Source organism: Eufriesea mexicana, unplaced genomic scaffold (genome assembly GCF_001483705.2).
Source record: "Eufriesea mexicana isolate 0111107269 unplaced genomic scaffold, ASM148370v2 scaffold474474812, whole genome shotgun sequence".
Classification (NCBI taxonomy): domain Eukaryota; kingdom Metazoa; phylum Arthropoda; class Insecta; order Hymenoptera; family Apidae; genus Eufriesea; species Eufriesea mexicana.
In genome coordinates this window covers 831,997-845,470 of record NW_016907966.1, presented here as the reverse complement: position 1 = coordinate 845,470, position 13,474 = coordinate 831,997, and the positions used below count along the sequence as shown (strand labels likewise).

Below are 13,474 nucleotides of genomic sequence, written 5' to 3'. Positions count from 1 at the left end.
TGTTACTTGGTATTGTAAATAAATTGTTATAAAATTAGATATTAGAAAATAATATACTAATTATGTTTATTAATACAATAATAATAAATAATAGTACTTATTATTAATATATTACTTATTATTATTATTAATACTATATTAGTAAAACTAATAGTAGTTTTTATTAATGCAATATGAAACGTTATTGTAATATTATACTGTAATTAATATTGCTAATGTCTTATGACAAGTTTTTGTTTGCTATAAAATGACATAGCTTATTATTCAGGGTAAATTACACGTGAGTACCTACAATTTGGTATTATTTAGCAATTAACGTTAGTTTCTTGCAGAAAGTAAATCATAAGAGATGCAGACAGTAAAGAATAATTAATCGCTCATTACTTTAGCTAATTGCTGATAATTCCGCATAATTGCTGATGCTGTAATTATTGGTTTCCATAATGCCATTTATATCATAATTTGAGCTTTAAAGCGTATTAAACGTATTTTACTAATTCTACAATTCGTTTCCTTTTAAACAGATAGAGAATACATTAGAACATTGTATAAATATAAATATCCATAGCTTTTAAAATATTAATTTAATTTAAGAAGTATGAGTTGGAAAATAGATAAAGCAATTGTTCCAAAGAGAAGAAGTATCAAAATTATTCTAGAAATATAACTGTAATTTAATTAAATTTAATTTAATATATTATTTCACATAGAATGAGATATTCCTATATAGAGTTCTATACATTCTTCTATACACTATCTCTATTCCTACACAGTAGCAGAATAGCAGTGCAAAAATAATATTATAATTTAATATAACTCAATCTTCATTCTATTTTACTATTACTAATTTCATTTAATTTGATTGCGATTCATTTTACACAAAATAATATATTATCATAATATAGAATTTTATACATTTTTTCTTATAATGTATTTCTATTTGCATAAGAATATTTGGTTATTTATACATAATTCTATACACTATACATTCTTCTATACACTATCTCTATTCCTACACAGTAGCAGAATAGCAGTGCAAAAATAATATTATAATTTAATATAACTCAATCTTCATTTTATTTTACTATTACTAATTTCATTTAATTTGATTGGGATTCATTTTACACAAAATAATATATTATCATAATATAGAATTTTATATATTTTTTGTTATAATGTATTTCTATTTGCTTATCATAATATAGAATTTTATATATTTTTTGTTATAATGTATTTCTATTTGCATAAGAATATTTAGTTATTTAAAAAATGTTTAACAATACTTTATAAAAATTCATATAAGAATATAAAACAAATATTTTATCACATATTACATGTATAATTCCTTCTAGTGTCTTTTTAATATCTATACTGTATGCATTAGGCAGCCATGTTTAATAATCTGCGCACCGGCAGTTCCGCCATATTGAATCCTCAATCCTCAAACTTCAAGAAGGAAAACTACGAGAAACAAAGCATTCAAATGTTTAACTTTTAACAAATCGTGCTTATTCTTCGATTCACGATGTTGTCTTTCAATAACTTAGGATTAGGAGAATTCTATACAGACAGACTCGCTGTTTCATTTATGACTGCGATATCGAACCAAATGCTAGAAGGTCGAGCATCAGTCTTGTTACGTAATTTGAGAATGAGAGTAAACTTTGGGAGGTATTAAACACAACACAGAGCGAAGATTTCACGAAATCACGAACAGTTGAAATTGATTCGACTAGAATGTAAGAGCAGCTTTGTTCCAAGAAATTATACCAACTGTAATAACTATGGGCTAGGGAAATCCTTCATGTCGCGAGAATGGTGATTTGGGAATTCTCGAAGCAATAATTTCACTTGTGAAATTATGCACTGTCATGTACTACTGATAATTATCCTCCAAGAGAAATTTTAACGAATATCTTATCTTTGTCAAATATACTCTGTGTCAGATTTATTTTTAGGATTTTTAGGATTCACTTATTTCTTGATAGAATTTTCACAAATTTTGATAACTTTTAAATATCTTCCAGAAATCATTATTTTGAACAACTTTTCCTTATACATACAACAGCCATTTTTTTCTAGTTTCTAAAATAATTGCAAAAAACTATGGACACTAATGCATTGAATTTGGTGAATACAAGTGTGTAAACTTCCATGTCATTTTTTATTAATAGAATTGTGGACTTATTGATAATGACTGAAAAATGATACCCTTAATTAAACAAATTATAATATATAATATGTACCAGTGATTTTCAATCTATGATACATGCACCAGTGACAAGCTGAACCAAACTACTAAATAAAATTTTTAAATTATATATAGTAGTGTATACTACAATGAATACATACCAACAAAGTACAATAATATGATAAAGTACAATACATAACCATTAAATGAACTTGACCACATATTGATTCATGGTATGCAAGAAGAAAGGGCTGAGAACTGCTGATATATACTACATACATATATTACTAATCTTTTTCTAAACAAATTAATTTATTTTAATTATTTACATTCCCTAAGTATGGACAACTGATAATAAAAAAAATACAGGTGAAATGTTTTTTGGAAAGCTATACTCTCCATAAACTTCATCAAAATCAGCTATTAATACATCCTCATAATCACAATAATTGTGAAGATAGGTTATACAAATTTTCATTATCGATAAAGTGTTACAAGTCGAACAGCAGTATGGCATCATGAAGAAGATGAACAGGATACATTGAGAGCAGATAGTGCAAGAGAGCACTAGAGTAGGCACGAGATCAATGTTAACTATTTACCATAAGATAAAACGAATGCTGGCGTAAGTAACTTATCCTGCTCCTGTGTCGACATCTGTCGTCAAGAACCTGAAAGTAGGGGAGCATCAAAGGGAGAGTCAGCCGGAGCGTACAGAGAGCACTTTCTTGTCTGGTGCATTCCCTACGGCCAACTTACCCGCGATGCACAGAAGCAGCGTATAACTTTTACGACAGCTAACGCTGAACTAATACGAAGCAATCCGTGAAGGAGATATCTTAAAACATTACCCTGACAATATATAACAAAAACAAAAAAAGACCTCTGTACGAATGTACATATTTTTACATTTATTTATATGGGCCTGGTAATATATCTATACGATTATATTAAATAAAAATAAAGAAGAAACGATTTTATCATTTATTTAGTATCAAACTTGTTCTGAATACCACGAAATAAAATTATTTTTGATAAAATGACGAAGAATTCAATCGTCAGATTGAGCTAGTAATTTGTCACAATTAATTTTCTTTTAATCCGCAGTATATGTAAAACGCGGGTAATTTGAAACTTTAAATGGAATAACGTGTGATTTTTAAGTTCTGTTAATTTTAAATTTCGGGAAAATAATTTTATATATACGTTTTAATCTGGAAATCTTGGTTGAACTAGTAAAACGATTTAGTTCGAGGGATTAGTAAATTGGGGCCATAAATACTTGTCCCGTATTTGTGCAACGGATCGTTAAAACGATCAGTCATCCGATCTAGAATGAGAATTACTCACCTGTGTATCTGCACGAGAATTTCCATTTGCAATTCCAACCGGAAAGCTAGGAAATATTGCTCAACGTGTACGACAGAGCTGGATCAGTTATCGACGCACAAATTAAACGTTCGTTTGTGGTGAATTGGAAGCGGGATTATTTATGAGCCCAAATTTACCGCTGCTAACTTCGAGATGCTAAAACTGATCAAAATTGATTGCAGATTATCGACGAATAATTCTCATATTTCCTCTATTCGCACGTGTTTGTATCCGGAAACTTATCACCGGTTCTTTACATTATAAGTTTGTTTATTGTTAATTTATTACTAATAAAAATATGTTTCCTGTTTTCTTTCATACCTTTTAAGTTATTTCAAAAGGAATTTGAAAATTTTAAGTGTTAACTTTATATTAACGCTCACCTATATTTTTGGTAGAGAAATTTATAAGTACCAGAAATCGCCATTGTTCTCTGAGAGATATGTCTGGTGGTGAGTTTCAATTTCAAGTTTTCAACGACGAGGTAGTATTACCACCGAATGCAGTGAGCAATAGAAGAAGTGAAAATTATTTCCAACTTTCAAGAAGTTTGCTGAAACTTCAGAGAATTGAATTTTTTTATCAGTTTCAAGAGAAGTTAGAGATAACATTATATTAATGATATTGCGACAGCTGGTAACAGTTGGTAATAAGTAAATAAATAGTAATTAACAATTTGACTCTTCTGATTAATCTTCTAATAAATTTCTAACATGAGACAAAGACTGATGATTGGTTAGTTTAATTGGACAGCCATGTCCTAAGAAAATAATAGAGAAAAACAGGGTAACCCTGGAAAGGCAGGCTTACCAAAATGGGAAAAGTCCTTGGATTTTTGGTAAGACCACTATTATTGTGGTATACACTATGCTTCATTACACAGAAACTTAATACTAGGGGTTTATAGATATCTCAGAACAACCACTTGATAAGATCTTGAAAAGTCCTTACTTTTCTCATCCTTAGTGAATTAATTTGTCAAAGGATCATTAAGTAATGTTCAAGGGTCACAAGAACATAGGGGGATTTTATCTCTGCAAGGGGAATATAGAAACTTTAAATAAAAAGAAAAATAAAAGAAAAATCTAAAAAATCGTGGATATTACCTTTCATGGATTTAATTCTGCTAACAGGCCCTCAACATTTATTAATAATAATATATGCATTGGTGTTGAATATTGAATTAATTGCAATAAAAATATTTCTCCTTAAATTAGGTTAATAAAAATATTATTATTATTAGGTTATAAATTATTTGGTTATTATTAGGTTAATAAAAATATGACTCCTTATTGAAGTAAAAGATGCTGTAAGTTTGCTAGATCTTCAGTAAATATTTTCAGTTTTAGACCTCCATGTATGTAACTAATTTCACGTTAAAATGTCGAAATCAAGTTTTCAAGACTCTATGTACGTATTGTATATTTCGTTCAACGAGTCGAGTCAGCATTTATTTCTCCGTCGCCTGCGAATATTGACGTTCGAACAGCTTCATCACTTGGACGTTTGTTTTCCTTCTCCGACTCGTTTCCTTCAACGATGTTATACTTCCTTTCCTAACTGTCAGATCAGTCACGCGCCTTACGAGCTACAGTTGTATCCAAGGCAGCGAATATACCCAATATCTCGACAGCAGACGCAGAATCACCCCCTCCACCTCCAAGAACCGCTTCGGCCGAACTAACCACTGTCCCTATGTTTACATTTCGCTGAACTGATCATATTATACGTCGTCGGGCAACGGTCGAATCTTCCTTCCTATTCTTTCTAACTTATTGTTTCTCACTCTCGAATTGGGGACAAATAACATCGGCAATTCCCGGAACAATTACCTCTCCCGCCTCTAGCGAGACTCGGTTCTAAACCGTCTGCCGTCGAGACACAACTGTACATTCTGGACGTCACACAAAATATACACTGTCCCCTACTGTCAACGGTTCAGTCGTATTCCGCAGTAGGAGTCGAGCACAATCGACAGCTGTACAGTTTTCGTGTCTTTTTATATATAACGCGTTCTAATATAATATAGTTCTTAGATTTATATGGACTGTTTATTCTAAAAGTGGTGCAAGTCCATTTTCTGTTGCTTCGAGAAAATTCAAGGTTAGCATATTTGTCAATTAAAGAATATAGGTTAATTATGTCAAGTCTGGCAATGTTTCTATTAATTTATCAATATGTAATTTGATTATATAAATTTCTTTTAGGCGAATTTAACTAAAATAATGTATATTTACGAACTGCAAGTGGACTTACACCACTTTCAAAATTTCAAAACGGTCCATATAATTCTAAAGCGATAAGCACTGTAATTCAAGTTTAAGTCTAAGATCGCGAGTGCTTCACGCTAGAGCCATTGATCTCACAGTACAAATTTTCATTTGTACCCTTTTGTATCTATTGCTTTCATTTGTATGTATCCTTTTCTAACTACCTCTTTCTTTTTTCCTTTGGCACATAAAACGTACGTCAAACAATTAAAAAAGTCGAGCAATCTCGCGTATTTCGTAAACTATTGCGGGAAGGCGTGGAAACGCGTGTGTACTCACCTAGAGAAGTGTCGTAGGCGCAAATGTAATCGCTGGTGGTGAATTGCGCGGTGAGGGCGGTTTTGCCAACTCCTGATGCACCGAGCATGCCAACCTTGTAAGTGGCTACTTGTTCGTTACATGTGTCCTCCTCGGCCTCTATGCCTGAAAGCTGCGACGTTGAACTGAAATGAATAAAAAGCGACGGTTGAGTACGGCTGACTTCGGGACTCGTATCGAGCGACGGCATGCGAGAAAAACAGAACTCGTAATTCTCAACCATTTTGCCGTCGCTCCTTTACCGCGTCGATATCTACGCGTCATTTCTTTTCTAGGGGAACAAACTGGAATTTACATTTCGAGATGGGAAAGAGAAGCATCGGTTTCGCATCTTCAGCCCGGATCTCGAGATTTACGCTGTAAATCTTGGGGATAAATAGAATTTACGAGGTGTCTTGTGTACCCTGTAGATCAAAGGTTTAGGTGAAAACGATTATAGGTTAGCTTGTTTGGAATTTTGTGGCATTTACAATGTGGCGGTTCTGTAAATCTTTTTTGGGTACTGTGTATAGTTTGAAGACTGTAGGTCTGGACGTAATTTTGTTTTTTCTGGTTCAGATAATAATCAGAGGTTTATATTTGAATTATGTAACTAGGCTAGTTACTCTAGTTACTTCTTAGTGACTAGTTAGTTAACAACTATCTAGCGTAAGATACCAAAATAAATATTCTGGATAGAAATCAAATTTATATAATAGAATATTTCGAAAAACAGTGATTTTTATATAATGGTACAGTTAAAAATATAATTATAGAAATTTATAATTAAAAATTTAACTCGTTACATAACCTTAGTTGAAAGTAATATATTTAAACGTGTATTATAGGTTATTTTATGTATGAGAAAATTTTTAATAGTGTTAGATAGAATAATATTTTTATTCTTTGGGACTTAGTATTCTTAATATTTTAGACGAAGTTTCGAAATGAAAATATTTTTCGTTTGTGTACTTCATTACAAGGAAATATCAGCAGCTGAAACCTAAGTATCTTTTTACTTTATATCGACATCCCTTTATTTGCAAGACCTCTGTTATTTTTTAGAAAGAATTTGTAGGGAATATAAACTCTGTTATTTTTAAACGAAATATGCGAGATATTTGCATGATGTAAACCGTATACTGTTTTATACTACTATTACTTTACATTAAATTTTTTACATTTATATAAGAATATTACTAGGAAAGATTTTAACTGTAATTTTTTAATATTTTTGAAATATAATGATAAACAATATTACACGTAATTGACAATTTTAATTCAATAAAAAAGGAAGATATTATTATACAAAGAAATAGATTACTTGATGTTATCAATTCTTTTACTTTTTATATTTCTAGTTCTTGCAAACTAATTCTTTTTGTGTAAAGTTACTAAATAAGTAACTAAATAGTAACTAAATAAAAGTAACTAAACTAAAAGATAATAATAATTTAAAGTGAAAGTAACTCCTAACTAAAAAATAAAAAAGCTATGTATAAAAGAATGCTTTTGTAAATATTTTACTAAACATTTTTAAAAGATAAACAAAATTTTTTATATAAATTAAAAGGAAAAGAATTGCTAAAAGAATTACATTAAGACAAAAATTTTATTTCCATTAATCCTGTTACAATATGATTCATGGATACTTCAGGCAATGAATCAAGTGAAACAGCAGTAGCTACAGACTGCCGGTCTGCTTAAAGCAAATTTATTTCACTTGCTACTGACTCTCATAAGAAGAATCTATTGTGCTTTTCAAATATCTAATTTTAACCATTTAATGTTTTATTCTCATAAAAATTACAATTTCCTTTCAAATTTCATAGTCATTAAAAAAAAATAATTATAACCAACTGAGTGACAAAATTTTTCTGAACAATTATAATAATAATTCATCATACATGGAAACCAATACAAACATTGGTTTCATGTATTGCATGATCCTACACTAGGAAAATGAGTAGCTTTAGTTACAAACCATACACAATACCAAAAGATATAGTGCATTTATCTCCCAGGTGAACTTAGACATATTATACTTAGATATGTTACAATTATGAATTATAATTGCCAGAAACTATACAGATCTGCTTTATGAAGAAACTAGAGAAGAATTTTAGTTAATACTATAGCAATGAGAATAAAACTAATATAAAGTTGCCACCAAACGTATACACACATATTCCTTATTTTTACCATCAGTGTCTAAATGTATATGGCCAGGATTTGGCCACGTTCATTCTTTTCTCGCGGCATCAGCAGATTCGCCAGTAATTTTCCGGTTTTGAGGAAACGCATTGCGGACATCTAGGAGCGGACAGGAAGTCCACTGGAGCGCAGCAAAGGGGAAAGCCACAGCTATTTCTGACAAATACGAGGCTTTTCCGTCAGCCTGCACAATTTCCAGCGTGTCTTCCTTCGATTTTCTGCCACTCGCCCTGCCTTGCTTACCCTCATTTCCTCAACATTCTTCTACCTCATTTCAGAAACTAATATCTGCTACAATTAGTATGCCACCTGATTATCATTCTGAATACCCCATTTTCCAATCCTTGCAAGGTACAGCTTGGTCACTTACATTAATTAATTTCTCTTTTACAAGAAATTCTTATGGGAAAATTCCATGGCATTGAGAAAGATGTACTTCTTATAATGAAATGTCATTTTTAATATCAGTGTCATCTTTATACTCATGATAATAATTCAAATGATACAATATAAATACTGATACAATAAAATTCCTATTTCAATAGAAGTTAAAATTAATTTTCCTCAGAGCAAGAGGTCTAAGATTAGTCATTTTGACTAGTTAATTATATATAACCTAACCATATCTAAGACTATATATTTATATAGTTATATTATATAGTGGTAAGTGTTATATATAGTGTTATAATGTTAGAAAAGTTGATTCTGTATGACAGATTATAGTATTAATTAATCTTGAAATTTTTCAATCAGGATATCTGTGCACTGGTATTAACAACAGTGTTATCAGTTTACTCAGACAGTTGTTTTTCACCGTTTGATGATCAATATTCTGCCATTAATATCCTTTTCTTTTAATAGAATACTTGGCCATATTCTTAGCCTTGTTCTTTCCATACTTTAGCGACTTTCCAATTTCATCTCTCCCTGATACAACTTGGTTGACCTTTCGAGCAGCAAACGAAGAGTAAACGGTACTGGGAAATCGAGTGGGTCAAGGAAAGGCAAGGCTGGTCATCAAAATGGCCCAGATTTCTTCCAAGTAGCATTCGAAATAGTCAACGAAATTTACTGCTCCCCGACAACGATAAGGGAAGCATAGGGGAGTTTAGTGAAACCAATTTGGTCCTTGGTGCCTTTCTGCGACGCTAGATAGTGGCCGATGAATTGCCGAATTTCTCTGGGACAATATCGCACGTGATTGGTCCAAAGGTCGAACTCGTGGCAGAAAGATGGACCAAGGCCACGTAACCAAAGCAATTTCATCTCTATCGATTCACTTATTAGCCCTTATATGACTATGACTGTGAGCCTAAACGTGTAGGTTTGAAATGAAGCACTAACAATCAGTTAAACAGGCATAATCAGAGATATTACTAAACATCTTTCATCTTTTTCAAGTCTTCTGAAGATTCTGAATGTAATATTGAAATTGTTTGATATAACATTGTTATTTTACTAGGTTAGTACATAGCAGCATCATTCTCACCCTCATTACTAGGATTCCAGGTTTAAGAAGGCTCCAGGATTTTCTCACAAGTCCTCAGTAAACCCTCCACTTCCATATATAGAATTTCCAAACTTTTCAATAGTATCTATGACAGCCTATGTTGCGTCCTGAACTTTGCAACTCTCATGTTCAGAGCTTTACAGGGTTGTAAGGCCCATTTAAGGCCCATGTGACAATGTTACTGGGATACGGTCTTCTCTAAACTAATATAGCTAGGTCTGGTTAGAGTTGAACTAAAAAGTTCTGATTTGTGACAGTCTCTGACTGAGACTACCTCTGAATTGATCATCGTCGGACGTCTTTCGGTGATGGCGGATGATTAAACAAATTGGGTCCTTATGCCCATCGTCTCAAAGGTGATTTATTGATCCTTGCTAAATTTCACCAGGTGACAACGAGTGTCTACGAGTCATGGACCGCTGGCAATAAGGATATAAAACAGTCCGCACTTAAATTGGGACGTGTGGTCCTACAACTGCAACAGCGTCCTAGGCCTGCTAGGTTAGGACTTCTCCTTACTCATTTAAAAACAAAAGCTGTGTAGTCTTCGTGCCTTTCTATACATAGCCATACATACACGCGTTCTAGTATAAGATATTGATGTATAATATACTTAGATGTATATAATTCTAAAGCAATAAGTTTAAGTAGTTTAAGTGTAATTCTTAGATCACGAGTGCTTCATGTTGAAGCCATGGATCTCATAGTATAAGTTTTCATTTGTAACCCTTTTGTACGTTTTGGTTTCTTGTATGTATACCTTTGTATCTATTGTTGGGTACATTAGACGTATGTTAAAATAGAAAATAAGGGGGCCTGCTAGGTAACCTTGCTGATGAGACCACTAGCAGGCCCAGGTCGAAACGCATCCCTTCCTTTTTCACCCCTTCCGGGACTATCTCAACACTGAGAAGAACACAGTCAAGTCTCCTTATAACGCGTTTTTCGTACAACAACATGCCAACAATTCTGATCAAATTGAAGACGGTTTCATAAGAGTGTTTGAGAATAAAACATTTGTTTCAGAAATAAATATAAATAAGAAGAAATATATGTACCAGTAATTATACATAAAACAGAATAAGAGAACTTATAATAGGAAAGATTTTAATAAGGGCTTTGACAGGCCCTAAAAGATAATTATATAAAACAAAATACTAAGCCGTTTAATTTTAACATGCTAAAATTAAATTATGATGCATCACTAATATGTATCAAATTAAGTTTTCTGTTAGAAACAATATTTTTAATTTATAATTTTATTATATGAACTATATATTATATTTGATAAACCTAAATTCAAATATGCAAAAATCTGCATATTCGTTGCCATGTCTATCATAAAATTTTATTTATTAACTTGATTAACTTATCAATCACAACTTGCTACTTGGAGAATGCAGTTCTTGTCCAACTGACTAACTGATTTCAGTAACCTCACAAATACTTGGCACTGAGACTACACGTAGCTATGACATTGTCGACAAGTGTTTTCAATTGTACAAGCTCAATAAGCAACTTCTATAATATAGTATCACTCCAACAGTGTAATCCCAATATGTTTCTATAGTATCTTCACAACTGCACTTCTCTAAGATTTTTAATAATGCCAATTGAACAGAACAATTCTGTAATATCACCAATAGTATAAGCCCAATAACGTACTCCTGCAGTGGCTTCAAGAGTGTACTTCTATAGTATAAACCCAATATGGCACTTCGGTAATATCTCCAATAGTGAAAGCTCAATACTGGACTCTCGCAGTCTCTTCAAGAACACACCTCTATCCTCAGCATAGATCCAACAGTGTATCGCTATGTATACTCTCTTCAATGGCATAACTCCAGAAGTTTACTCCTAAAAAGATAGCAAAATCCAATCATCGTGCAATACCATCAGGAAAGAGTATAAACCAAATCAAAAAGTTTCACAAGATTCCTATGAAATCCCGCCAAAATCCGTTGCATGTGGTCTGTTTATGCCTGGATACTTCAGTCCGGTCGTCGACCAGCGTTCCTCAGAAACTGCGACATTTTTCCTGGTGGAAGAGCACTTGGTGAGATTACATCTTGTTCTGAGACGTGCAGGGGTAACCTTTCGGGATTCCGGGAACACGAAGACGACGTCAGTGGAAATTATGCGAGACGAACGAGAGGGAAACGCGAGAAAGAGCCTTTAATCTGTTTAAGTAGAGCAGTAACCAGGAAGAATCTTTCGTTCCACGAGGTGCTCGTCGCACCGACACCGTGTCAGGTGTAATTGCTCGGCGGTAATTACGCGGTTGTTAATTGCTCCGCGAGAGGAAGACGAGTGGCTGGCTGCAGGCATCGGGGTCGAAATATCTTCAGTGATTACAAGCTGCCGGTCCTGGGAAGTTTAATTAGCTCATTCTTAAGCTTCGATCCTGATGAAATTAAAAGCTCTTCCTGCAATTCGTACGAAACGATTTGATATGTGTATAAGTGATGGGATTGGGAGAGAAATTGATTTAACTTTCTCCAATCATTTCTTCTTTCCTAGGAGCTATTTCACAGGAAATATTTTGTCTCACAGAGGAACTTTGTTATAGATAATTTTTCCAAGTTTGGAAGCTATTTTTAATGCCTAAAAAGCACAACTGAATTTTTGAACGCAATTTTTTGTATAAAATATTCCTACAAACTGGGAAAAGAAGAATATCAATACATTCTCTGAATTAATTTAAAGTGACGAAATTGCCTAACATTTCTTAGGTAATAAAGAAATTATTTCTTAAGATTTAAAGATTACTCTAATTTTAGAATTAAGATTACTCTAATTCTAAACACTTAAAGATTGGGTGTGTTTGATTAATAATTAGAGAGATCAAAATTCATTCATATTTTCAAAATACATTAAAAGTAATGAAAAATGGCAATTTTTGGTAGTAGTATCATATTAACTATTAATTATTAAGATGTGTTTATATGATACTTTTGTTATCAGTCAACAGGTAAATTTTTATTTATTTATGGTAATACTTCCTGATTGTTTATATAGTTCATACAATTTTCATTAATATTATTTCAATAATCTAAGGTTTTAAAACATGTAATATTTTCTAATAAATAATATTGTAATTTTATAATATGCTTATTTAATTCTTTTTAACTTTAATTGTGTTTAGTATTAATAACAAAAAGTCTACTGACTAATGAGATGTATTTAAGGATTTCATGGTATATTAAGTAGATATATATTTAATATAATAATTACTTGAGTAATGTGTTCAATAAACATTCGTAAAATAATTACCTGAATTTCTTTTCAAAAATTATTAAAAATTCTGCATAATATATAACATTATTATTATTTCTTTCAGGGTAAATACTCAATCCTTTAAGAGAGTAAGAATATTTTATGTTTATAAAATATTTAAAAATATACTTCAATTTGTACAAGAAATTTAGATGAAGATAAAAATAAAAAAACAAATGTATATCTCTTGAATTACACTATTGCTTGTTCTTATTGTGATTATAATATTTACAACAAAATTCTTTGCATAATTATACATCTGATGCTATTGAGGTTCAAATAGTATTAATCAATCATATATCAACATAATACATATGATGAAATATAATAAAATTTATTTTTAAA

At 31.8% G+C, this 13,474-nt stretch overlaps 1 protein-coding gene across 1 annotated transcript in view; it reads right to left on the bottom strand.

Annotated features, from left to right (window-relative positions):
* Positions 1 to 13,474, bottom strand: part of LOC108549578 (uncharacterized) — a 153,255-nt gene that overhangs the window by 53,934 nt on the left and 85,847 nt on the right. Inside the window, exon 5 of the mRNA XM_017903044.1 lies at positions 6,112 to 6,275. Within this exon, the coding sequence (XP_017758533.1) occupies positions 6,112 to 6,275 (164 nt within the window). The remainder of the gene's footprint in view (positions 1 to 6,111; positions 6,276 to 13,474) is intronic.